This window comes from Hippoglossus hippoglossus, chromosome 20, assembly GCF_009819705.1.
Source record: "Hippoglossus hippoglossus isolate fHipHip1 chromosome 20, fHipHip1.pri, whole genome shotgun sequence".
NCBI lineage: Eukaryota > Metazoa > Chordata > Actinopteri > Pleuronectiformes > Pleuronectidae > Hippoglossus > Hippoglossus hippoglossus.
In genome coordinates, this window is record NC_047170.1 from 3054067 (window position 1) to 3080915 (window position 26849).

The 26849-nt window shown below is 41.3% G+C and overlaps 3 protein-coding genes across 5 annotated transcripts in view; 2 read left to right on the top strand and 1 right to left on the bottom strand.

Moving 5' to 3' along the window:
* The window catches only part of zcchc2 (zinc finger, CCHC domain containing 2), a 23952-nt gene extending 12804 nt beyond the window's left edge, over positions 1-11148 (top strand). The window contains exons 8-15 of the mRNA XM_034572305.1: positions 272-334; positions 1098-1158; positions 1460-1589; positions 3154-3221; positions 3556-3632; positions 4478-4594; positions 4701-6446; positions 7472-11148. Of these exons, the coding sequence (XP_034428196.1) occupies positions 272-334; positions 1098-1158; positions 1460-1589; positions 3154-3221; positions 3556-3632; positions 4478-4594; positions 4701-6446; positions 7472-7533 (2324 nt within the window). The 3' untranslated portion in view covers positions 7534-11148. The remainder of the gene's footprint in view (positions 1-271; positions 335-1097; positions 1159-1459; positions 1590-3153; positions 3222-3555; positions 3633-4477; positions 4595-4700; positions 6447-7471) is intronic.
* ift74 (intraflagellar transport 74) lies at positions 9159-25440 on the bottom strand. Its single transcript, XM_034572307.1, has 20 exons — positions 25355-25440; positions 24357-24490; positions 24078-24219; positions 23873-23921; positions 23512-23610; positions 23340-23400; positions 22857-22916; positions 22703-22764; positions 17309-17447; positions 16585-16647; positions 16085-16228; positions 15804-15844; positions 15512-15591; positions 14932-14985; positions 14477-14574; positions 14229-14355; positions 13964-14127; positions 13601-13726; positions 12642-12702; positions 9159-12501 (listed from the first exon to the last, which is right to left on the bottom strand). The coding sequence occupies exons 2-20, from the start codon at positions 24483-24485 to the stop codon at positions 12386-12388; spliced, it is 1815 nt and encodes a 604-aa protein (XP_034428198.1). The 5' UTR covers positions 24486-24490; positions 25355-25440; the 3' UTR covers positions 9159-12385.
* On the top strand, positions 17453-22320 carry LOC117753858 (leucine-rich repeat-containing protein 19-like). Of its 3 annotated transcripts, XM_034572309.1 has the most exons (8): positions 17453-17505; positions 17966-18062; positions 18956-19061; positions 19181-19431; positions 19720-19831; positions 20245-20332; positions 20977-21186; positions 21300-22320. In XM_034572309.1, the coding sequence occupies exons 3-8, from the start codon at positions 18957-18959 to the stop codon at positions 21608-21610; spliced, it is 1077 nt and encodes a 358-aa protein (XP_034428200.1). In that variant the 5' UTR covers positions 17453-17505; positions 17966-18062; position 18956; the 3' UTR covers positions 21611-22320. The 3 variants fall into 3 exon arrangements, with proteins under 3 accessions (XP_034428200.1, XP_034428199.1, XP_034428201.1); XM_034572308.1 differs by having other exon boundaries at positions 17464-18062; XM_034572310.1 differs by having other exon boundaries at positions 17464-18062; positions 20248-20332.
* Positions 25441-26849: the final 1409 nt, after the last annotated feature.

Genomic DNA, 26849 nt, shown 5'->3' on the forward strand with positions numbered 1-26849 from the left:
GGGACGTTGACAACAGAGAACAATTTAGTTTTTCTATTCTATCATTGTTCCATCAACATGAAGAAAAATGTTGCCAACTGCTGAGTTTTACTATCAAAGATTTGCGATATTGGGCCTTGAAGAAAGTTATGGTTTTATGCCTCTTTATCAGACTAAAAAATAATCAACATGGTTCGTCATTATTTGCCGTTTATGATATATTTAGATCTCGACTTACATGTCAAACAATGAAGCACCGGTGTCAAAAATCAAGAAATCTTTTTCTTTATAGGCAACTGCCAGCTGGGCAAAGTCTACCAGGGAGACTGCTCCGATGCCTCCAGTCAGGAGGAAGGTGAGAGGAAGTGAAATTCCATCACAGCTTTATTTCCTCTGTGTTTTCCTCTGTGTGGAGCAGTATTGGCAGAGCAAGAGCAGTGTGAAATAAATGCACTGTATAAACAGTGAGTGAGACCTGAGTGTGTTTACAAAGGAACAGCCCCACCAAGCTGACCAGCATTTATTTTTGGAGGTTGCTGAGAAAGGCTGATTGTGTTTCAAATCCTCATATTTCAAAGCTATATTTGCCTGCTCATGGGCAGGACTGAGTTCAGCGCCAGCAGTCACAGCTCAAACTTCACAATAAGTCCGTGCTCAGTCCATGCTGGGAAATCTTGTTACATTACATATCATTTAGCTGTGTCTTGTGTTTATACTCATTACCAGTACTGCTTGTGTGGGATAAGGAAATATAATATAATTGCATTACGTTTCCTTAACCTTTTTAAAAAAGCATTTGACTCAAACTTGTCAATATAAAAAGCAAATTGAGAATTTTATGTGAGCAGTACTGAATAATGTTCTTTACTTGTATAACATGGCCTATTCATAAAGTGAACCCTACTTTATGAGGCATTGCTACAAGTATCAACAGCTAATAGTTGGCAGTGGTCTGTGATCTGTTCATATATGTTCAAATTTGCCGGTGTTCATGTTAAAATGAAGTCCTGATGATTTTTCTTGTCAAAGCACATACGAAAAGCATTTAACACCACACACTGTACCTGGATTATTGATGAGAAGCTGTTGTAATGACGTTTTCTTGATTTGTCGCTCAGATTTAGAGTCGTATGTTCAGGGACACAAGAAAAAGCATGGGACCAAGAGCCCAAGTCAAGGGTGAGTAGAGCCTCCATGGTCTGACCTGTTTTTCTGAAATGTTTTCATCCCAATGAGAAATGATAACATCTAGAAATGTAATATCACTGTGTAAAAACAACAGCTGATTAGTAGAAATAAAAGGTAATATTTACTTTATAGAAAGTGTATATCTCCAACAGGGATGTGAATGTTACAATTGTATACAGGAGGGAATGGAAAAAATATGGATCAATGCATACTTTTAGAATTCAATATTAATGAGAATGATGTAAGACACATGTGAAAGGACATCACATTAAATGACTTTCCTCTGTATCAGTCTCTCAAGTGCCAAAGCCTCTCAGGGAGACAGTTGGAGGGGGGGGCACACTGCAGAGGTCAATGGTCCTGCTGAGAGGAGGAAGAAGAGCTGTGCACTGAGGAGCAGTCAGGAGGCGGAGCAGGTGAAGGTACTGCTGCCTGCTTTGTATTGTCTACAGTACTGTTGCTGCTGCCTACATATTATTTTCAATAGGTGAACTCAATAGTCCGACTTGTAGGTCCATTTAGAAACTGAGTTCCAGGACAAGCGACAAACAAAGGTAGCTTAATTGCAATATATCTCTGAAATTCAATCCACCGCAACAGCTAGTGCTTCTGCTGTAACTTTTCTATAGCCTTTAAACTACACTTACACTACCCTTAAAGACTATTATTCTACAGAGTGGAATAATGAATGGATTATTCCTTAACAAGAAACATGTTTTTAGTTGTTTAGGGATTACTCAACTTGAAGTAAGAGATTATTGGTGGTTTATAACTTTCAACAATCTCAGATTGTGAGTGGGGAACTTCTTGTGTCACCTATCCAGGGGTTATATTCAAAATGAGAAGAGGAACATTATCTTCTCCCGTGGATGAGAAATGTTGTTTTTCCACAGATCAGTGTTCAAAATCAGCTTCTTGTACAAATGAAAATCACAGATTAAAAAAACAGCTCACTACTAAATATGAAATACTGTACATTTTAGCTTTATGTAGGGGATGATTGTTGGGCTGGAGGCCTCTCTGGCTCAAGATGTTTTTCTTTGCTCACATGCAAGTCCGTCCGAGGTTCGTAGCTGTGTTTATCATTAACTTAACTGTAAACTTCAGCAGCACAGTTCACAGTTAAGGACAACTCCACGAACAGTAGTTAATCATTATACATGGTAGATACATGAAGGTCAGTAAGAGTGTGTGTGTGTGTGTGCATGTACGTGTGTGTGCGCGCGCGCAATTCATAGAATGTATTACACAATACCACGTGAATGGGAGTACGCACCGCTAATCTCACTGATATAGGTCAAGACTGCATGCATGTGTGAGTGGGGGAGAGAAAGCACAATGCTGACAAAGCACATCCTCTCTCTCTCTCAACATCTCTCTCTCTCTCTTCCAGTTACTTGCATAACAGAGGCTCAACGCGCAGTAAATGTCTGACCCTCTTCATCACGACTCTGCTTATTCTTTTCTGTGATTGTACTAATTATTACTTAAAATAACTTCAACTTCACCCAGTTATCATCATGAATTGAAACTATTAGGTTTCTTAGAAGTTGAAGAGTCCTTCAGGTATAATTTCTCAGAAACATCCTTGTTTTTTTTGGTCAGTAGAATTACATAAAAAGTACTTAAATGTAAAAGCACTACTTTGGGCCGAACAATTCATGAAAGAGTAATACATGTTTTGATTGTCCAACTAAAATCTTAAAAACTTAACGTGTGTGTGTGTGTGTGTGTGTGTGTGTGTGTGTGTGTGTGTGTGTGTGTGTGTGTGTGTGTGTGTGTGTGTGTGTGTGTGTGTGTGTGTGTGTGTGTGTGTGTGTGACACCATCATCTTCACCTTTGTGAGAAACCAAGCACAGTAGTTCTGTTATAGTAATTACTGTCTAACTTTGTAGTGACTACGTAATGACAGAGAATCACCTAAATGTGAGAGGTGCTCTTTGAAAACTGACTGCTGGTGTTCTGACTTTTTTTTCTTCCTCACAGCACCAGGACACTGAGAAGAGAAGCCACCCAGTCACTAAAACCAAGAGCAGAGTCCTGCCCTCTGACAGGTAGCTCAGCTATTCATATGTCATTTGTTTGCTCAGCTTGTTTCTCCAATAACTTAAAATCTAGATGTGTGATCTCTAAAATCCTAAAGTTTATAGTTCACATTAAAGCCAATAGCAGTGGATTGTTTTAAAGTAAACACCTTTGCATTTTAAGATCTGATCAGATGTGTAATCTATATGGACATGTGACTGTGTATTTGACTGCACCACGGCAGAACAAAGAACTTGACGTGTTTAGGTGTCTATAGTATATATAATCTGCCACTGACTCCACATCTCTATCTCTTGTTACTGTATTTCTCTGCTGATGTTCCTACACCTCTGCCTGCTTCAGGGACAAGGTGAAGGGGAAAGGAGCTGCCTTCGTGACCAATGGTAGTTTGGTGCCAGCTCTGTCATCTCAGAGGAAAGGTGAGTGTCTGGATGGCCGTTGTGACGTTTGGATGTAAAAGACCAACAGAAGAGAGGGAACGTGTAGTTCCAGGAAGGTTGTGAATGAGTGAAACAGATATGAAATGACTTGCAACTCCCTTTGAGTGAAGGAAAGACACTTCCTCCTATAACTTAGTCAAATCCGAACACAACTATGATGCACATACAGTTTATTTAGATTCAGTGCAGCTGCACTGTTTCAAAGGATGACATTATCGCCAGTGTCAACCATGAATAAATCCTCATAATCCTAAATACATATATCCTTATCACTCAGTACTCCAATTGCACATTGCAAACAGGATCTACGTCTATTGCAAACAGGAACTGCTAAGAACTAATTCACAATTTTTGTGTGCAAATATATAATACTATTACATAATATTGGCTCACAAAATGGGGTTCAAGGGATAAAGGCTCCTGTTAAATGCTTCCCCTGTGTGACAAACTGTGACACTGTAGAATCCCCCTCAGAAAGTTCCTTAAATAAAGTACTTAGATTAGTTCTGTGGAAGAGTTATTTGATTTTATTTGATTAAATAAGCAAAACCATTAATATAGACAGACAAAACAAATATTAATTAACATTACTATTAGAAATCCACAGGTTGTAAGATAAGAAAACAAACCTATTGTGACGCTGAACACACCTCTCCTGTGCAGGCTGTTACTACTCACAGTGGTTTCAGACCCTGTTCCACTCAGCCCCATACTGTTTACACGACGCACATGCACAACAGTAGATCTGCTCAATGCAAACAACCATACTGTTGGACAGATACATACAGTAGCCAGATGTTTGTTTAACACAGATGTTGTTGCAGATGGGGGTTCTGGTCCAGATACGTTTGGTGAAACATCATCAGAAAGCTACAGCTCACCATCCAGCCCTCAACACAGAGGGCCAGAGAGCCTCGACAGTGAGGATGACAACAACAAAGGTAAAATATCACACTATGTATGTTAAAGAATTACAGTTTCTGTAATGAAAGACGTTGGTGTAACGTGGATTCAATCTGTTCTTACCTGTTCTTGTTTCTCTGTTAGACACAGACAGCCACTCTGATGACTCCAGTAAAGGTCCTGGTCCAGACATGTTCTTCACACACCAGACTGTTCCAGCTGTGGTGGGGGACATCTCCTCTGTCCATTCTCTGTCTTCCCTCAACCACCGGCCCCAGATGGATCCCCTGTGTCCAGAGAGCAGCACAGAGTTTCCCCCTCTCTCCTTCATGCATTCTCTGCCACCTCCCAGCCAAAGCATCGCCCCTGATGGGAAGTCCTCATCTGGGACAATGATGATGCAGATGCCCTTAGTGCCTCCAGCCATTCCAGGCCCAGGAATTGTGGGAGACCCAGAGAAGAGGGACGTGCTCCCAACCTTTGGGATTCCACTGATTGGCGTCCGACCTCAAGGAAGTCTGTCTGTGCAGCCTTTTGTTCAGAGGTTCAAAACCGTTCTGGGTGGATCTAATGGAGCTTCAGGAAGTGGTTCTACTGTTGCCATGCCACAGGCTTCACATCAGGCCCCAGTCAGAGCCATGAGTGTCATGCCTCCTGGCCCCACGTCCTTCTCCTCTCCTCCTCAGCAGCCCTGCCAAGACCCGGCCAGTGTCAGCTCAGGTCTGGCATCCTCTCTGCCACATGTGGAGCCTTCACACGCCAAGCACCCTGGCTTAACTTTACCATCTGGCCTGCCTTCTCCCTACACCCTGCCCCCTATCCCCTCATCTGTGATGCCTGCTGCAGGAGCACCTGCAGCCACTGGAGTGGCTCCATCTTCTGGACATGTACAAGCTGCTGTTCCCCCAGCTGTGCCCACCCACACCCCTGGACCCGCCCCCAGCCCCAGTCCAGCACTTACTCACAGCACGGCACACAGTGAATGTACATCCTACAGCAACAGTGGTTCTTCCTGTGGAAGTGCCGCCATTGCCCCTGGCATCCCTATTACCCTTCAGCAAACCCAGCAGCAACAAGTGACTCCACAGCAGCTGACACAACCACCACAACAACAACAACAGCAACAACAACAACAGCAGCAGCAGCAACAACAGCAGCAGCAGCAACAACATCATCAACAACAACAACAACAACATCAACAACAACAACATCAACAACAGCAGCAGCAACAACATCAACAACAACAGCAACAGCAGCAACAACATCAACAGCAGCAGCAGCAGCAGCAACCGATGGGCTGTGGTACGTGTGGTTGTCATAACAACTGTGGCGGGCGAAGCAGCAACAGCAGCAGTGTCAGCGGTCCCCCCAGCTGCCAGGCACCCTTATTCTTTCCCGCCCACCAAATGGCAGCAGCTGCTCGTCAGGTGTTCAGCGTTCCTCCACCTCTCTTCCAGCTAACAAGCCTGTGCAGTAACAGCTACCTCACCCAGGCCCAGCCTCCTCACCAGGCCAACGGTGCTGCCACCCTGTCGCCCTTCTTCACCACTGCTCCACCTCCTGCACACCAGTCCCCCTACGGCCCCCTCCACACTCACTCCCACAGCCACGCAGACGTGCCATCACATATGCTGGGCACCCAGGCCGCCGCGGTGGCGGTCGCCGCAGCCGCAACCTACAACCTCCAGCAGCAGATGGCGCCGGCGGCATCTTTCTGCCAGCGGGTCTACCAGCACGTGTACCCGAATCCTCTGGGGATGCTGCCCGCTGCAACTCTGGGAGGAGGCGGAGTCAATAAGAAGAGCGGCAATGTGTCCTGTTTTAACTGTGGAGTCAGTGGCCACTACGCTCAGGACTGCAACCAGCCCTCCATAGACTCCACACAGCAAGGTAATGCAGCTACGCAAAGCAGGGAGAAACAGAGGAGCCATTAGTTTTCTTTTCTCAGAAGCCCAAACAAAAGTCCAGAAATTAGTCTAGACCAGTTAGACAAGTTAGAGCTCATTCTCACCAGGTATTTTTGGCACCAGTATGATGCTTGAAAAACCAAGACTGTGACAGTGTGGTAGGAGTCAGACTGTCCATGTTCTTACCTGGAATTAAATCAGCTAACCCTTAACCCAAAGTGTTTAACTGTTAAGTCAGTGTTAAAACCAGCTGCTCTATTTCAACCACTTGTAGGAACGACTTTAGCACCAGTGGTTTAGACCCACACATGTAGAAATGTCAACATCACCTTCTATTGACGGTTCTTGTAATAACTGAAGAGATAAACCACTGAGCCCCCTGCTGGCTGAGAATGTTACGAGAGGTTTTCTTTGCAGCAGCTGTTCTGTGTATGTTTCTGGGGGTTTTTCAAAAGAAGAATTCAACTGCAACTGTTTACACTGGTTTTTATTACCATATACTACACAATATAATCACCTAACCTTGTTGTAGGACTGTCTCAATTTAAGTCAATTCTCATGGTTACCATAGAAACACTCAGGGGGGTATATATACACTTACCAAACCAACCACTTGATGTTCTGCACACCACAATGATCTTGAATACAAAAGTGCGAACAAGAGGAAAAACCCGTCGGCATAAGATTATCTGGTTGGTTTGGTGAACAAACATCTAGTTCACCTTCCCACCATTGGTAAAGAGCAGTGTATGGTTGCTTCCCTTAGATTTCCAATGGAAAGTATGTGGGCCAACTAAAGCATGGTAGCTGAAAAGTGTTTAGAGCAGTGTTTTCTCTTTTGAAAAGCTCAGTAAAAAATACTGTATCTATACACAGGGATACACAGAAACAGCGTAAGGTTGAAGTTCACTGATCCTTTCCTCAGCTGTCCACTGACTGTGTATCCTCTGTGTGTTTGGATACATCTGTGTGTGTGTCCATGTGGCTGCCTGTGTGCTTCCATTGCAGGTGGCTTCCGGTTAAAGTACGCAGCCTCCCACATTTCAGAAGCATTCGACAATGCGGACTGAAGAAGAAGAAGAAAGACGAAGAGTTCCTCTGGTCTCGTTGCCACGGTGACAGTCTTCTGTTGTCCCCCCAGGCAGTGTGTGAGCGGTGCACTAAAGCATCTGTGTACTTCAGAAAAAAAAGAAAAAAAAAATCTCAACCTGCCAAGGGCTCGGTGGACAAAGTCTAAGTACTTGTGCCTGAGAAAGTCTTGTTTCCGTGGAGATGATACACTGTCTCATGCGCACCATCAGTGGCTCCCAGTCCCTTCCCTTCCAGTTTGTTTTTGATATTTTTGCACTGAGGGTTGGAAACGATTAACTTATTACATAATTATTAGGAAGTTTTGTTTTTACATTAAAGTGGAGAGTAGTCTCGACTGAAAAATGGTTCTTTTACACTTCTTTCTAAAAATAATGTATTTATGCCGTTTTTCCTCATTATTACTGGTTACCTGGGATTTTATGTGTGACAGAAGTGTATAGTAGTTTTCAAAGATTAAAAACAAGAATCAAAAAAAGTAATGTAAGCAAAATGGATTTTATGTTCGTTCTAATTTTCAATTTTGCTCATGTTTTCTGAATGTACACCTTCTCATTTAAGGAATCCGAGTGTATGAACATGTATGGATCTCATGCATTTCTGTTACTTGATCTGTGTTTGATTAGAAGGTAAACTTGCTGCTTTGTGTTTGTTCTGTTTTATTTTTTTATTGTTTTACTTGGTGAAATAGTGAAGCAGGAACTCAAGTGCACTAAAACAGTTCTCACTGCAAACATGTTGTAAGGATTCATTCATTTTTAAGATGAAAATCCACATGAAGTAGCAAACTTATCAGAAAATATGGCATTGTGAGGGTTTTGGTATAATGTAGTATTACAGGTGTGAAACCTTCTTTGTGAACTGGTTAACACTTCAGAGGGAGGTCTGTGTTCTTAATGAAGACGTACAGCCACTGTAGAAGAATATCATTCTAGCCTGAAACAAGCCGAGTGAACTAAACGTCATCAATAACACTTGTAGATCTTAATCCTTTGGGTAGATTAATGCTCTCCTGAAGATTAAGTCGTTCTGATTGGACACTCATTACTGGAGACAACCACTACTTGGAGAACTCTAACCTCAGTTTGCTTCGTGTCCTAAGGCAAAAACCTGTTTTGACCCTTTTCGACTCAGAGGCAGAGTGAACATCCCATCGTCACAGCTTCCTCCCACGTCACTCAAACGCCCTAACCTCTCTACGAGATCCTTTTTATGCCTTAAATTCAACCATCATTCGATCATTAATTACTCCGCTCCCTTTAATACACATTGGCTGTGTAAGTCAACTGAATGACAGCTGTGTAAATCATCTCATCTTGCACGATGCAAAGTTTTTCGACACGATTATATATGGCTGTAGGAAGCTAGCTGTGCTTCCCATTCATAAGAACAAGACTATAACTGTTTGCTGACTTGTGGCCACATGTGACTTAACATGATGTTAAATATACAGCAGAGTAAAGAGTCATGAAGTCAGTGAACTGACCCTGTAATTACACAGTTTTCTAACTCTAGCAGGACATATGCCGCAGGTCGTAATAAAAACCAACACTGTAGCAGCAGGTTCGGTCCCTGTGTAAAAGTGAATTTTATTTCTCTTAAATTCTTTTTTTAACCAATAGATGAACAAAGGGCTATTTTGTTTTTTTTCAGCAGTCGCATATACTTGTTTAACTCCCACCTACTAAATGGGAAAAGTCATTGTGTGGTCTTGGTGGCCAGTGCTGAGTGAGACGCCACCTTGATGATCTGTAGAGAGTCCAAACAGACGGTGTGATGGATAATGACACTAGGTGGTGCTGGGTGCAGCCTCTTATGCTCTCGACAGAGGATTTACAGCATCCAGCTTTTATTTTATTAATGTTTTTTAATGTTGCGCAAATATTTCAGCCGTTGCCTTCCAGATGGAGCAGTGGGCACTTTGGTTTCAGGTTTGACTTGTATAGCTTGATCATCGCTGAATTCTCATTGTTTCCTGCCCTTAACCTACGAACTGACAAACGGAGCGGAATGTTAAGTAGGTGTATTGTTATTGGACGGTTTTATTTCTATGTCGGATCGCGTCCAGAAGATGTAATATTGAGACACCTTGTTGGTTTTAAGTCCATGTTGTGCTGCACACTGAAGAAGGAAATATCCAACTTTTTCTGCACTCTGTGATTTCATGAAAAGATTTATGGTTTTAATTGCTGATCCAGTATTTGATTTGAGTTTCCTGAAGCTGCTCAAGGATAGAATGGGAGAACATCGAGCCCTAAAATATTCAATAGTGCATAAATAGATAATACATTCAACAATATTTTGTGAAATAATTCATTAAAACTACTCAAACTCAACTCGTGATTTTTTTCAAAAGTCTACTTTAATATAATAACAACTGCTGCCAGTTAGCACAACATTTCATTTATTCAACTATTAATTATATAATTATTCAACTATTATTAGAATAAGTACAGAAAGTAGTGTCTCATTTGTGTAGCTCTTAAACATCAACACCACAGTTGTTTCTGAATTACTCTGACACTGTTGCTTTAACCAACAGGAGCTAACATGCTACATGTAGCAGCAGCAGCTTTGGAGCTTGCTAACGGAAGAGGTTCTCTTTGAAAAAGGGGATTTCTAAACGTTCCATAAAACTCCTTTTATTATAACAATAACAATCATATTTGGCTTTTTTCAAATTATATTCTATTTATTTAATATTGAGCACTTTAGGGCTCCATACTGTGTAAAAGTAATTAACGGTTCTCATTACAAAAAAACTGCAGGATGATTAAATAACATTGAACATATGTTGGCCTTTATTTTTTAATTGAACAATACAATTTTTTTATAAGGAGCCATTTCTTAGGGATGCGCTTTAAGTTTTTAGAATAACTACAGTTTCTGCAAATCAAGTGTGTGTGTATTTGTATTAATGTGAGTGTGTGTGTGTGAGAGAAACTCTCAGGCTGCTCATTGGTTCTTTCAGGCCTTGTGGACGTGCTTGTCTCTGTTTTTTATAACCATTAACTCTCGATCTACTGTCAGTGCACAAGGTGAATCTGAATCTATGCATAAACACAGTTGTTTGTCCTGAATCTTAAAGCGGCTGCCAGAAGCTGCCGCTGGTTGAGACGGGGACAGTGAACGTAAATCTGTAAAAGGAGGAACAGCCTGAAAGATCAAACTGACTTCAGTTTGACTCTGAAGATTATTTATGCCCCAAACTGTCCCACAAAGTTCTTACTCTCATTCAATCATTCGTGCATTGAAGTGGATCAGGCGACTCTGCTGATCAGATCACCATCAGATGGGGACCAGTCAGACTGTTGTAGAAGAAGAGTGAAGTCCAGTGTATATATATATATACTGAGGACGCACCTCACAACCCATGTGTACTTTTGTTTGACCTGGATAGTTTGAAATAAAAAACAAAAAAAATGCTGTACTGTACATTTGCAAGGGATCAGTCTGCTGCCACCCTCACCTAAAATGTTTACTCTTTGATATCTATGTACTGGAAAGGTCAAATATATTTCTAGAGCAGAATTTGGATTTTATGCAAACTGTTGATCTGTTTTTTGTCCTGTAATTAAAAGCAATAAATACAAAAATGAAGTAAGATTTATTGTGATGAACATGTCACATCCACATCTGTCTCTCCGAAGGTTTGGACCACATGGAGACAATTCTCATGTTTTCATTTTACTAACGTGAATAATTTAATTTAGTTTTACAGTGAAATTCTGTCATTTTCTAAACATTTTGACACGTAGCTTAGAATATTTTTGGTATGAACGGGGGACATAAAAGTTCTGCACTGTAAGAAAACTAAGAAGAGGACTTGTTGATTAAGCATTTTGTGCTAAATTAATGTTTATTACTGCCAGCCTGGAACTTACAAAAATGGAAATGTTATCCTGAGCATTCATAATTTGTGTACATTATTGTCAACAAATTGGTTAAACTTTGCAGAAGCACAAGTACTAAGTTCAACCCACCGACACGCAGCAGAATGTCTTTCAGAACAACAGGATGTGTTTGTTGTAAACAAACACATTTTTGCCAAAAGAAACTGCAGCAAATCATCTTTGAAAAATGGGCCTTTTTATTTCTTGCCGTTACAAGGACGATGATTATATATAATGATTAAGGATATTTTTTCTAAAACCTCTATTGAAAAAATATCGTAATAATAGGCGACATACAATAACCTAATAACATTTTCGATAATTACCTATCAAATTCAATCAAACAAACATATTTCTGGTTCAGCAGCTGCAAGAGAGAAATGAGAGCCACTGACATCCTCTATCATCAGTTTTAAAAGGGATAGTTCACCCAAAAATCTAAATTCACTCATGATTTAACCACTATGCCGATGGAGGGGTGGGTGTTAATGTAAAGTAAATGGTGACCGATTCTTAAAAACGTAAAAAAACAACAGAAGAAAAACACAAAATGTCTCCATACTGCTCGTGTGGAGTCAAACCCAGACATTCAAATTCCACTCGAAACAAGAGTCATTTACACCGTTTGAAGTCTCGGTCACCATTTACTTCAATTGTAATGGATCTGGCTGCAACGCTGTTTACCCCTGACACGTCATCCACCCCTCCATCGACATGGTGGTGAGTAGATGAGTAGATTTCAATTTTTGGGTGAACCATCCCTTTAAGATGACTGTCTGATGACACATGTGTGAAGGTTACTAGGAGCAGTGTAACGTCAGTATCATTGACAGTTAACCATAAATATTTGATAGCATATCTTCTGTCCTAACCAGTCTCACTGGATGTGATAACCAACCAGTCACGCTGTGTTAACACGACACATTCTGCTCCTGTGTGCTCAGCTCCTGTTGCTCTGCAGCGACTCGATGAGACACTTGTTGTACTCGGCCACTTGTTGAGAGACATTCTTGGCCACCGAGGCGTAGTCGCTCTCCTGGGATTTCGAAGCGATGACTGGTGCTGCAGTTAAGGAAAAAATCACTGGTGGAGCAAATGAAAGGGCTTTACCAGAGACACGTCTCACTGAGCCGTTTTCTGTGGAGAGGCTGAGTAGCAGCACTCAGCCAACACACACAGCCACAGATAGAGGATACACTCTTTCATCACAAAGTTGTTCTGCTCCAAGTGCTGCCACTTCCTCTCCAGGTTAGCCAGCTACGAAATAAAGCACAGACATAAAGGGAGATTAGCATGTGCAGAGCATCACACGTTTGTAATAACATCAAATGTTGAAGTGCTTTGCTCAAGGGCACCTCAACAGTGCCCATCGGCTCACTACTGTATTAACACAAACCCTCACACTCATGTTGTAGTCAGAATGAGTTCATGTGATCTCCACAGAGAAAAGAAAGGACCGGAAAGAGGAGGTGTCAGTGCCTTATTACAGTTTCTGTCCATTGCTCAGGTTCACTCTTAGGGCACAGTCACATGTATGCAGATTATGTATCAGGCAGGTTGTAGCAGGCAGCAGGAACATGTGACAATGACGCCAAGTGGTGGTCAATCACACACACACACCAAAGCCTGGTTGAGGCTGTGATGTCTCCAGTCAAAGTTCACCGAGGTTGAACTCCATGCTGCGGATTCGCAGGATCGCTGCTGTGGCCACATCGTGAGTGTGGATCATGATCTTAATGGATTGTGATCTGACAGCACCTCTATCATTACAGCTGTCATTATCTCTTCATCTCATTTCGTCTTCTCTCAACAATGTTGTAAATATAGTTATTTTATTGATGTGCGCTGCCACTCGCAGCATCTATTGCACTTCTGTCTGTCCTGGGAGAGGGATCCCTCACTAAGGCTCTCTCTGAGGTTTCTTTGCTACACAAATAAAATGTGATTGATAGATTGCAAAGGAAGCCAATGTTTTATTAGCCCCCTAGCTTGCTCAGAATGGAAGTGAACGGGAGGCGAGGGTTGATCTAATGTTCTCAAAAACCTTTAGTGAATCAAGAAAATCACTAACTGACATCGTAAAAAGACAAAACATGACAAAAACACGAGAAGACATAAAAAGTTCACAGAGAAAATGTTAAGTGTAAAATGTAACCTGAGCGTGAGTCTCGTTTTCTTGCAGTTTGGTTTTCAGAGCTTCATATTTCTGGTTCATCTCGTCCAGCAGCTGTTTGAATGAATCTCGACGCTGAGTCAGTGAAACTCGGTCGTCCTGCAGCCTCTGCAACACACGAACAAACACATGGTTGTCCTTAAGTTTAATGTCTGAACTGGAAACAGATTATAGGGCTGTTCTTGATCAATCTGATGAAGCTCATACCTCCAACTACAAACAGATACAGCCATAAATATACCTGCAGGTCATTGTGTACAATGTGTACAACAGATTTGCGAAGCTCTGTCTATTTCTAAATGTGTACTCTATGATTATCCAGGTCTCCAGCATGACCCGTGTCACCTTCTTCTTGTCCTCTGCTGTGTGTCTCAGGGTGTCCAGGTCTCGGTAGGTGTGCAGCTCCGTCTCCATGGTGCCGACGCGCTCCTTCAGGCTGCTGAGCTCTCCTGTGATCTTCCCCTCCAGCTGCTGCACCTTCTCCAGGTCCTGCTGCAGACGCTGCGACTCTGGGGGGGTGGAAGGGAAAGTTAAACAGGAACAATTTGCTTGTTTTGTATGTATTTCATTGTAGGTATCGTCAGTGTGTGTGTGTTTGTGCGCATGTTACCTGTTGTCAGTCCCTTGGCGGTGCTCGCTGATTGGACCACCTCAGTCTCCTTGCTGACCAGCACCTCCTGCATGCTCCTCAGCTCACTGGCCGTCACTGTATCCACCTGACGCAGCCGCAACATGTTCTACACACACGCACAAACACAATCATAGGCTTTCCATCACTTTTCTGGCTCACTCGCTTCTTTCTTACTACCCTTTGCCTTCTGTCCACACTCTACTTTACCACCTCCCCCTCCTCCTCACCCTGCTGCTGTGCTCCAGGAGGGAGACAGTGTCCTCCTGGCTCTGTGTCATCTTCTCCTGCACCTGAGACCTGGACTCCTCAAATGACTCCAGGAAGCCTGAAACAAAGGAAGGAAATTACTGCCACTTACGACTGGCTGCATGTTATTATACAGTGAGGTCCGAAAGGTTGAGAGATATTCTGACTCTGGCGACTCCTGGTGGCTTCCTCCAAAAAGTGCAGTGCATTCTTACATAATTTTAGATACATGGAGTAGTTCATCAAACAACTTTTTTTTACAGACAACAGAAGATCCAAGGAGCCCAGAATTCAAACATGATGACACATAACTGATCATACAAATGGTGCATCATCAGCTACAATGCAATAATAGAATAGCAGACGTGTATTAATATAATTCAGTACATAATATGACATTTGATATTGTCTAGTTCTCCTCAAAATTTCTACTTACGGTCAATTTCCTCCTCTTTCCTCTTCAGCTCCTTGTATTTCTGTTGAACCTCTCCTGATGAAAAAAGCATGATAAGAGATGTCATATTATTATTATATCACATTCATACTTTATATGGAAACATTAATGCATCCTTTGACTGTAGGAGCTGCTGTAAATGTCAAAGTGAAGATGAAATGAAAATGTCTGAAGGGATTCGGTCTTTGATACAATTTACAATTAAAAAGTTTTACAAAGGAAACACCGACTGATGCCCTTAAAGAACTTCGACCAAAGGTGGTCCCTCTGGAGTTCCAGTGTGAACATCAAGCATACTACATTTTTGTGGTTCAAATCCTCCATCAAACATCATTTGCATTAAAAAAGGTACGAGAACTTCATGAACTGGAACTAATCACATCGTCTCGTACAGAGCACGTTTATAAAGAGATTGAGTCTGTTAATGCAATAAGGGCACTTAATCTAAAATAATAGCTGTGAAACCGTAGCTGTGAAATATATCAAGAAAAAACTATGAATTAAATGTGAAGTTGTATCAATTGAAAATAGATGAATTCAAATTTTTGTTTTTGTGATTTACCCTGAGCTTCCTCTGAGTCCTGCTCCAGCTGTTGGATCTGCTCTGTGATTTGTGTGGTCCGGTCTCTGGTCTCTGTGAGCCTGGACACACACACACACACACACACACACACACACACACACACACACACACACACACACACACACACACACACACACACACACACACACACACACACACACACACACACACACACACACACACACACACACACACACACGCACACGCACGTCACTACAAGGACCCCAAACAAATTTCAAATCTACAAGGAACTGATTACATGAAAACTCACTGTCTCTCCATGCTGGCAATTTCCTGGTTGTCTTCCTTCACCTGGAAATCAGAAAATCTTTATTGAGTCACTATGTTGAGTTGACCTCAATTAAAACTAGTTCAACCCACAGCTCATGGTCCTAATGGAGGATTGTGAGCTGTAGAAAAAGCCAGTGATTGTACCTTGAGGTCAATATAAAATAGGACTATATAAATATCACTGTTGAATTAAAGGTTATTTGGTGTTTATTTTTTGCTTCATGTCGGATTTTGCTGACTTGTTTCTTTTGTGGAGCCGACCTGTTTGAACAGCTTCTCTCTCTCCTCCTGGGGGGAACCCAGGCTCTTGTGCTCAGCCTCCATGGCGTCACGCTTCGCCTCCAGCGTTGACAGAGTCTCATGAAGACGCACCACTTCCTGTTTTATTTGCGAGTGGGCCAGCTCCTGCACACAATAAAATTCCACATTTAACATATGTTTCAGACCTTATGTAAAATTCATGCTGATATCATTTATTTTTGTTCTAATCTTCATCTGGGTTCAGGTTGTGTTTAATGAGTAACTTTTGTTATTATCAGGAATGTTGGGAAGTAATGACAGAAACATATTTCACTGTAGATTTTATCATCCATGCTGGGTTTACTGATATCTTTTGCATATTTGCTGGTATGACTGTGTAGCAGGTATGTTAATGCATTCTATACAGTATTAAAATGTACAATGTCTTGGATTTAACTTGAACCCAGCAGGAACCTGTCTGCTGTCCTTCACCCCCCCCCCCGCTCTTAGACCCAACTCACTGCTTCATAGTCCTCCTTCCTGGTCACCAGAAGGTCCAGCTCCTCCTGCAGAACAGTGAGCTCCTGCAAAACAAACAAAACACGGAGGCACTGAGAACAGAGGCAAGATGGTCAATAGGATAAGGACATAAAGATGGTGACAGTGTTAAACTAAAGTATGAGTCTCCCTCTAGTTAAAATCAAGTTTCTAAACATGTTGCCCTTGTTCCTCTTACATGATGAAAGAAATATTTTGAGTGAAATAAGCAGTCTTTCCACCTTAACACTGGAGTAAAGAAGTGACAGTCTGAAAAAAACAGACCGCCAGGGTTTATGATGATGAAACATAAGAAACCAATCCGGTCAACTGGTGGGTGGGGCTCAGTAGCTAGAAAAGGCTCCTCAGCTGCAGGAGCCGCTTTGAGGGTGGGGAGACTGGGAGCAGGGGCGGGGCCATATTAGCTTAGTCATAGATCTCAGTCACGGAATAAGGACGGAAGGTGAAGAGTTACATTTTAGCCCTTTAAGGTCGTGATCGAAATTTTTTCATACCAAACCTTTTGAATTTGTAAGTTTGAGGAACAAAAAAGAGTTTAAGGGGAAGTACTAAGCTCCTAACTTTAAGTATTGTCATTGCAGTGCCATGAATATACTACAATGGCATCCTGACAGTATGCCTGTTATACTAATACAAGCTTAAGAGCAGTATTATATTCCTTATTCTCTATATAAACTACATTCATACCTGTAACAGCTCCTCATTGGCTGAAGCCATAGTGAAATACTTCTCTTGTTTTGCAGCAGACATTGATTGGACGACTTCATCAGCGACCTGCCTCTCCCTCCTGATCTCCTCCTCAATCCCCCTGATCGCCTCCTCTCGTCTGGGGAGCAAACGCACAACAGGGAAGGATACAAGGGTCAAAGGGTGGAAGGGATGAAGTGAGGAAACGTGTCTAAAGACTTACAGATGCCTTCCTTTCCTTCTCTTTTAACTACTTATCCGTCTCATTTTCATTTCCTTCCATCTAAAACTCATCTGCTTCTTTTCTCTTCTCTTCTCTCCATATATCTTCTTTCCATCATTCCTCCTCCTCTCATTTCCTCCACCTAACTCAAACATGCTTTGGACCTCCCTCTCACCTCCCTACCATTACTGTAAAATTCTTACCCCTTGCTTTCTTTACTCCCTCCCCTCGGTCTTCAACTACTTTCTCCCTGGAAGTACAGGCTATTGTCATTAATCCCATTTATTTATGTCCTGTATTATCTACACTTTAAATAAAAGGTATTTCCAACAAAAAGCTTAAAGATACTTCTAACCAAAGTAAGACAGACAGGAAGTGAGGACAGACATTTCACCAGTCATAAATCGTTAGCTAACAGGAACAGGGTATGTCAGCCTTTGTGTTTTACAAGGAACAAAGGTTGTTTGCTGTGCTGGCTGCGTCAGGGTGACAGGTGAATAAAGCTTTATCTTGGTGCCAGTAGACGTGCAGGTAAGTGTCTTCAGTTACTGTAAATGAATATATAATAGGGACAGATATACGCTGAAACACATGAACTGATTTGACGATCCATTGTACAGTATTTTGTGTTAATATTTCAGCGTGGAAAGAAATATGCATCATGGTTAACATGATTATTCAGATTAAGGTTAATCAGTTGATAAAGAAGTGGTTCTGTGTATTTTCCATTCAAACCTTTACAGGTTAACACACTAGGTTTTATAGCAAGTTAGTGTCCAAGTAATGCAAGGCAGTTCACAGTTCATAGTACATGTAAATTTACTTCAAGAACACTGTATCCTAAAGCTCACTACTTACAGTGATCATTATGTAATAATAAAGTAGTTTAACAGATGGTATACGTTGTACTTCAATTAAACCATCAAGTGATCACCAGAATATGAATCTGCAATTATTTTGATAATCATTCAACTCTAGCATTTTTCATTATGTTCTGCTATATTACAGACAAAACTATTGTTTCCTGCTGCCCTAAAAGGAGAAAAAAGGACACAAGAAATTATATTACTTATAATATTTGTTTAAAGTTACGAGAATGTCTTTTTGCACACCAATAAATAATATAATCAACTTGAACCAACTTGACAATTAATGTGCACACCGATATTAATCAGAGAGAACCTGTGGTGTAGCAAAGCAGTTTAACCCATTAAGCGCAAATCAAAGTGAAATGGAGGAAAACCCTGCATCACCTGCAAAGATAAAGCTACAGAAGAGTCTGTTTGAATGAGAGACTGAGAGTCAGAGCTCAAAACTGACCAGCGGGGAAAACAAAGCTCTTGTTGTGTGTTTTCTCAGTTAAATCATATTAGTCTATTTTCTGTGTGAAGCATTAGTTACCAACTGTGTTTCCTATTTGTTAGCATGATGCAGAGGTGCCGGCAACCTCTCCTGCTGCTGGGTTTGACTGCAGCGCTGGTCTTGAATATCCTGGGGAAAGTTGCTGAGGCTGCAGGAGAGGATGCTCTGGTATGAAAAGTTCTTTAACATTTTATTACTGTTTTTTAAAAACGTTTTTTACGTTTCCTCTTCTGTGATTGTACGTGTTCATTCAGATTGTTAGTAATAACTATCCATTCATCCATCAGGATGTGAAGAACTTGACCAGCAAGGGTCTGCAGGTCATTCCTCATAATGACAACAGCTCCAAAGTTACTAAACTGCTGGTCCAGGGGAACCAGATCACTCTAAATGAGACGGACCAACAAGCCCTGGCCTCTTATCCCACACTGGCAGAACTCCACTTGGATGGTAACCTGGTGACTGCTGTACCAGCCAAGTACTTCTCTGTGGTTCCACACCTCAGAGTGCTATCTCTGTCCAGGAACAGTATCCAATGGTGAATAAGAAGGCACATCAAAATGTTAGCCTTTGTCTAAATCTGTATTGGATAGTAATAAATACTAACTTGAATAGATCTTAGGTATGTTGTGTGAACACAGTGACATGTCAAAATAATGTACTCTTAAAAATCTAAGGATGTACACGTAGTTATTTGTTCAAATGTAATCTTTGTGGAAACTATTTTCCTATTTGATGATGCACCTTAGAAGTGTTACAGACTTGTAAGTAAAGTATTAATTACAGTGATCACTAGAACTGATTAGAATTGTGGCTGTTGTTATAGCCTGGATCCTGAGGCTTTCTTTGGCCTGGATGTCCTGACAGAGCTGGACCTGTCCAACAATCAGCTGACAAGTCTCCCCACACAACTACTCAGAGGGATAAACAAACTACAGGTACAATGCAACAACAATCTAGGAAGATATTCTAGTAAATCCTACGACACAAGCAATATTTCAAGTGTGTATCATCTAGCGTTTTACAATTTACACACAGTTCAGATAAATTTTAGTGACACTGGAAATTAGTCAATTTAATCATATTGATGATTTAACCATTCATTGACTTGAGAGTTAACACATGCGATTGTGAAATTTGTATTCTCACAAGTTGGGAAGTCATAGCTTACTGATAAAAGATGGTGTATTTCAGTGAAAGTTTGTCCCTCATCACTGTGCCAGGGACTTTTCATTCAAAAGAAACACAATACAACACATACTGTAATCCCTTCATCAGAACTCTACTTACAGTATGTTAACCAGGGTATTATTTTGACTGACAAATGCCTGATCTTATCTGGTCCCATTAGAAGCTGAACCTACAGGGAAACCCCTGGACTTGTTCCTGTCCACTGCTGAGCATCATTGGAGAGATCACAGCAGCAAACATTACCATTGGTAAAAATATGTATGATACACTTATCCAAGTATATCAAAATAATAGTTGATATACTTTAAGGTATTTTAGTGCTAAATCATCAGCTTTCTTGTAGTCCTCATATATTTCATCAATTTCTCTTCAATCAACTAATCAAAATCATATTTTATTTGGATCACAATTTGTCTCATAGAGGTTAACAAGGTGTGACAACCTCTGCCCTGAACCTTCAACAAGAGGCAAACAAACAAGAAGCATTTATTTCTCAGACCCTCAACATTACAAAATATATTTTTTCCTCTAGCCTTCAGTTCCATTGGTGCATGGGAGTATGAACTCTGAGTGGAAATAGCTTGGAAATATGGGAGCTTATTTATTGAAAATCAATGAGCTGTGATGTCTACAGCTGGTCCTGTGGTCTTGAGTTTGAATCTAACATATTTATTGTTTGCAATGAATACGAGTCGCCTGAACATGGTGGGGGTAGAGAGAAGAGCAGAGCCTGTTCAAGTTCACACTACATGTCTGTGTAGATAAACTCACCAAGACCTAAATTAGACCTTTTTTAAAAACCATGGGCTTGTCCTAGGGGACTTGGGGACTTTTAACTACTCAAGTGAATGTTCGTTAATTGAATGACTTTCTATGTGAAATGTCTCCACAGGGCCACCTGGAGTCACCTGTGCTTCTCCAGATATACAGGCTGGAAAAGATCTTTTAGAGGCTGCAGCTGTGTGTTACCCATCACCATTACTCGCAAATAATGCTGACCCACAAAAACCAACAACACCGGCCACCTCTCAACAGTCCCGGGCTTCAACCACTACACCAAAGACCACACTGTCATCAAGCCAGAACCACAGCTTAAACAATGGTAGGAGAAAGACAGGAATAGATATAAATCTTCTTATATATGTAGATGAACAAAAAGAACATGACAAGCTTAACGGTCCCTCCTCTCTGTCCTCTCCCTCCAACCTCCACCAGACCAGACTCCTGTGCTCGGCAACACATGGAAGTTCACAGCATGTGTCGTAGCCCTGGCACTAACCACCTCCATGCTCATTTTATGTGCCATCAAGGGGCCTTCCTGGTACAAGCTCTTCCACAACTACCGTCATCGGCGGCTAGACCCACAGGAGGATGACGACGACAACTTTGCCTCAACGGTCTTCTCGGAGATAGGAAGATACCACAACCAGCACACCTTCACCTTTGAGACACAGAACGGGCGAGGACATCAGGAGGAGGACGAGGATGGGTATTTTGAGGATCCATACATCAAGAGGGAGGAGTGACTTGCTGAAGAGGGGGATTCGTCAGAACCATGAAGGAACACAGAGCAGCTTTAGGGCCCGGTCACACATACGTGAATGTAGCAGTGGTGAACCTTCACTTCCCATTCCCTTCCTATCTGTGCCAGCAAGGGGGCGAATAAAACAATTGCTTACTGTGACTTAGCAAATCGCAGCGTGGCTTCGCATGCAGTTCAACTTTGGTGAACTTTTACCCGCGGTATTCGCTTCGGATTCACGTATTTGTGACCGTGCCCTTAAAAGGAGCCAATCACCTTCTTACACAGATGGGTGTTTAACACATCAGGATATTTTTTTTCTAGATGTCATATCAAAAACAAAATAGATACAATTATTTCACCTACTTATTTATTAGCACTGCTAAATACTATCAGTCTGACAGTTACTGGCTGTTACTGTGAGTTTGTTGTACTGTTGGTGATCCAAGCCATTTCTGCTTTTTGTATCGATTTTGTGTTACCCTGTGACATCACAAAGATAATGCAAAAACATACAGATGTGAACATTAAAGCTCTTTCTAACCGAAGTCTTCCCTATTCCTAACTAACAAATCAAACCTAATATACACGATCCAGTCCTATTGAGACGTGAACACCACACAAAGGTATGTAATAATTCGGTACCACATTCCAGTGGCCCACACCCTAGTACATGATCTCCTGCAAGATGCACACTTGAGGTTGTATACAAACAATCCAGTAGTCAAGAAGAATGTATTTTAAATTCTCAGAATAAAACTCAGCTTTAGACAGACACGAATAGATGTAGAATCTAGTTTACTTGAAGGATCATTATTAGTATCAATATGATCTACAGTGTATGGTAGGATATAGTATGTACTACAGCACCAGTGAAGGTAGTTTAGCAGTCTATAGAGAATGGAGATATCTTCATGCTTTGTCAGGGAAAAGTGTAAAACACATTATATTTTTGCTGACATGCAAGATTATGCGTTCAGGTTAATTACACAGTCAGGTTTGCCCCGGTCATTTTAGCTTCTTAGTCTTGTTTAGAAGTTGCGAAATGCCTTGAATAACGATTAAAGCAGTAATTGAACTTTGACTTAATACTTACTCCCTCCTCTCGGTGAAGATGCTGTCGATGCTTTCAGCCCCGTTGTCGTTCTGGGCTTTCAACTGGGAAGAAAGGACGGAACGTGGAAGCAATGAGAGGGAATTCTCATCACATTATAACTTTCATGGTTTCAGTCAGAAAGGTTAGTACTTACAGTGTTGTAATCATTCATCATTTCCTCCATCTCTGTGTTGGTGTTGAGCTTGTCCACAAGCTGGAATTACAAGAGTTTACACAAACTTAAAAAAAACCCTGTATAATAATATATATACCAGACAATTTTTCTACATTCTTAAATATACTTCTGATTCTTAATTGAGGTTTGGTTATTGCTTTCAGGACACAACAGCCATAGTCAAACATTTACCATCATATATTGCCAATGATCTGCGGGATTTCCTTCACTGCCTGTGATTTGTTTCACTTAATCAGCTGATGTTTACAGACTTGAGATCTACAGTCACTGGGAGTCATTATGGATAACTGCATCAGCCAATTACCTATAATGTAAAATGTGCTTTTACAATCTCTTGTTTGTAAGTTCCAGGATGTAGCAGGTATAACAACTTTTGAGCAGCAACTCACAGAAAATAGTTATTGACTATGGTTAAAATCTACAAAGTTTCCAGCTGTTTACCATATTGTAGTCAGCAAGCTGGCCTTGTAGATCCTTAATCTCTGCAGCCAGACCTTCAGCTCTGAGGAAGAAAGAAAACCCCAAAGGTTTGGTCATTTGGGGATCTTTTTTAAACTGTTATTCAAGTATAATTGATACAGTGTGGACACAAGCTTGTAAAAATACCACTGACCTCTTCTCGTAGGAGAGGTAGACAGAGTTCTCCTGGTTGTAGTTGTCAATCTCTTTGTGCAGTTTGCTCGTCTCTGTGGTCAACTCATTGATCTTACTCCTGTAGCAAAGCAATCATATTCACTTTGGACAATTATGTACCAACAGGGAGCTTAAGAATTAGTCCTGACTTTTCTCTCTTTGTGGTAACCAACTGCAACATAGCCTTTCAGTGGTGTAAATGTTAATGTACCCTACTATGTTCTCTAATGTTGCTATAACTAAAAGCATTTACAGTATAACACAGTAGTATAGTTCTATTGGATCTGTATTCCCCTTATGTATTTGTGCCGTATATTTATTGTACAGTTCAAATGTGTTACCTGAGAAGGCCCAGGTAGTAGGACTTATCCAGAATCTGTCTCTGAGGTCCTGTTGGGGATTGAAGAAGGAAAGACGTTGTCGAGAAAAAGAGAAGTGAGAATTATAATGATGTAATATCTGTTTTGACATAATTCACAGTAGCCATAAATGTTGAGCTAATACATGAAACTAATGGGGAAATGGTACGATGATGTCCCTTCATACCTTTCATGCCCGTCTTCATCCCACTGAGCCCCTGTTGGGTGACCGGCCTGTCAGTCACTTTGATCTGTGCTGACAGGACTCCAGCGGTGGCACTTGGGATCCCGCCCCTCATACCAGGATGACCGCTTGTACCTGGAACCATCTGTATTGACAAAGAAAGGAAAAAAGATAGGACACTGGAGTTTAACAAAGTTACCCAGTCTATAATGAGAGCTGCCTTTTAACCCCAACCTAACCCCGCCTCAAAGGTAGTATTAATCCAAACTGCAGTGGACTTACCCCAGTTGCAACACGTATAGCTGTTGGAGGAGGTCGGACAGCTGTTGGGGGTCTTCCAGCACCAGGGGCCACAGACCCAGTGCGACTCATTGGACGACCCATGCTGGAGGGAGGACGCTGGCTCGTCATGATGCCTAAAGCACGGCAACAATATGGACATATTGACTGATGGACTGATTTTGTCACGGCCATGTAAATCCAATGTAATGAAAATTGTTTGCACACTGACAAACAGGAACGGAGCAATGTTCCCTCACGTGGGACTGTTGATCTAGCTTCAATAACCTGATTTAAACATTTTTAGTGTCGTTTTATTGGTGTAACACATAGAGGACAGTTTTAAGAACTTTTAAATCCACACTTGTTGACATGAAAGCTGTCTCAGTATAACTGAACGATGCCTGATGTGTGAGACTATAATTCATGCATCACTTATACTTGCATCACTTTTCTTAGAACCTGTACAACATCTCTATTAGCGTGATCAGAGGCAGTGTCTTGTTTTCTTGTCCAGTAAAGCTCACAGAGGATTTGAGCTGTCACTCATTAGCAACAAGCACGAACTTTGAGGAATCAACGCAAACAATAATAATAACATATCCGGTAAAAGACTTTAGCTTGACGACCATGTAGCTTTAAGTGTCCAGAAAACATTTATAGCCCAATATGCTATGGAAATGCTTGTTCTGTCATTGCTGTAGAAACTTTATGTTAGCTAACAGCGCTAGTCTTGTCTATACAGCGTTAAGTTAGGTCTGTAATAAACCCAGTCTGGTTAACTACAGCTGAACTCGACTGTTTTGACTTGGCTAACACGTCTCTTTAACCTGTGTTAAAGTGACGTGTTAGCCGTCCAGCTTGGTTTACCACTAGCTACCGTTAGCTTGGATGAGCTAGCGAGTGTTTCGTATATCAAACTGAACTCGGGTCATGTCTACAGTCAGACAGTAAACACCTCTACACGTTTTCCAACAGAGGTGGTGGTTTAGTTATTTTACCTGAATGAACAAAACGCCAGCGAACGGTGACACGGTCAACGCAGCAACTTCAGATGTTGACGGTAACTAAGTAACAGCCTTCTTCTTCTTCTGACATCAAGTAGAGCGAGATGTTAAAAAGGCGCACTACTGCCCCCATCCACCAACAGAGGGTATTACATGCAAAGTCATCGTTGGTCTTTCTCTGGTGTAATTCCACATGTGCAGATGGACATCTGAGTTATTTTTTCAAGTCGAGAAGCACATGTCACTACTCTTTGACCCAAACAGTTAATTAACAGACAATTCTGTCAGTCCATCTTTCAGGAAGTGGTTCCCGGTGCTCCTCTTCATTGAATTTGTATATTTCTGTCTAGGAGTGGGTCAGTCAAGCAGCAGATTCTTCAGCAGCCGTCTGTTCGTATGACTGCAGGGCCAGCTCAATGTAGCCCGACCTCTGGGACTCCATCTGGGCATAGATCTTAAGCAGATACATGAGATGTGAGAATGAGCACAAGGGAAAGGGAACATCCCTGTTTTACACCTTCTGGTGAGGTCACACTCTCTAATGCTAAACAAACTGCCTTCACCTCCAGATGTTTGGTGTCTCTATCTGGAGTATTACTTCTCACACTATGAAGTTTTGGTTACAGTAATTCAGCAGAATACAGGATCTAAAGATTTCTTGATTTCTCCAAGAAATACATGGTGATGACTTCACCCTTGTGTTATACCCAGGTTACAATGAAGACCTGAAATGTATAAAATCAAATAAATATAATTATCAAGGCAGACATGTTGACATGCGACAGGAGGAACTACACACAGGTAAACAATAAAATAAATGAAGGTGGAATCCCATTCAGCCACTTTTATCTTAGGGTTCCGGATATTTTGTATAGATGGTTCTCTCTCATACTGAACACAGCCACCATCAGTGTTGTCTGTAAGACTTGTGTATTTTCCAACTGTAGCATGTTTAACATCTGTGGAGCCTGAATGTACGTGTTATACCGCCTTTAGGATTAATGTGCTGGTTCAGAGTGGACTGGCTTCCTTATTAAAAAAATTATTGTGACATTTAAATCACACAGTCTGGCCTAAATCATATTCATACCATAGGTTAATGTTTGGTCAAATGTTAAATAACACACATGTAGTCTACAAAATTATGGTAGTATTTTTTTTCTTTCTGCCTCCACTAGAGGTCAGTGCCTGTCTTAGTTTCTACACATCACTCACTAATGAATTCAGACTTAGACTCTTGGTTTGTGCTTTTATAAAAGTCACACCCAGTTAACTTCAGTGAGAAATTACATCATGAGGAATGCATTGCAGTGTTTATCTTTAAATCCTGCAACCACAGTTTAAAAACAGCACAAGCAGAAAACAGTAAAGTCTGAAAAGTGACTCACAGACTTCACCCCAGCTGGATCTCAGACTGAGCTTGGAGGGTTTTCAGTGGCCTTTTCATTTTCCTCTAATTTCTGCTCCCTTAAACGCACACAGTGTTTTA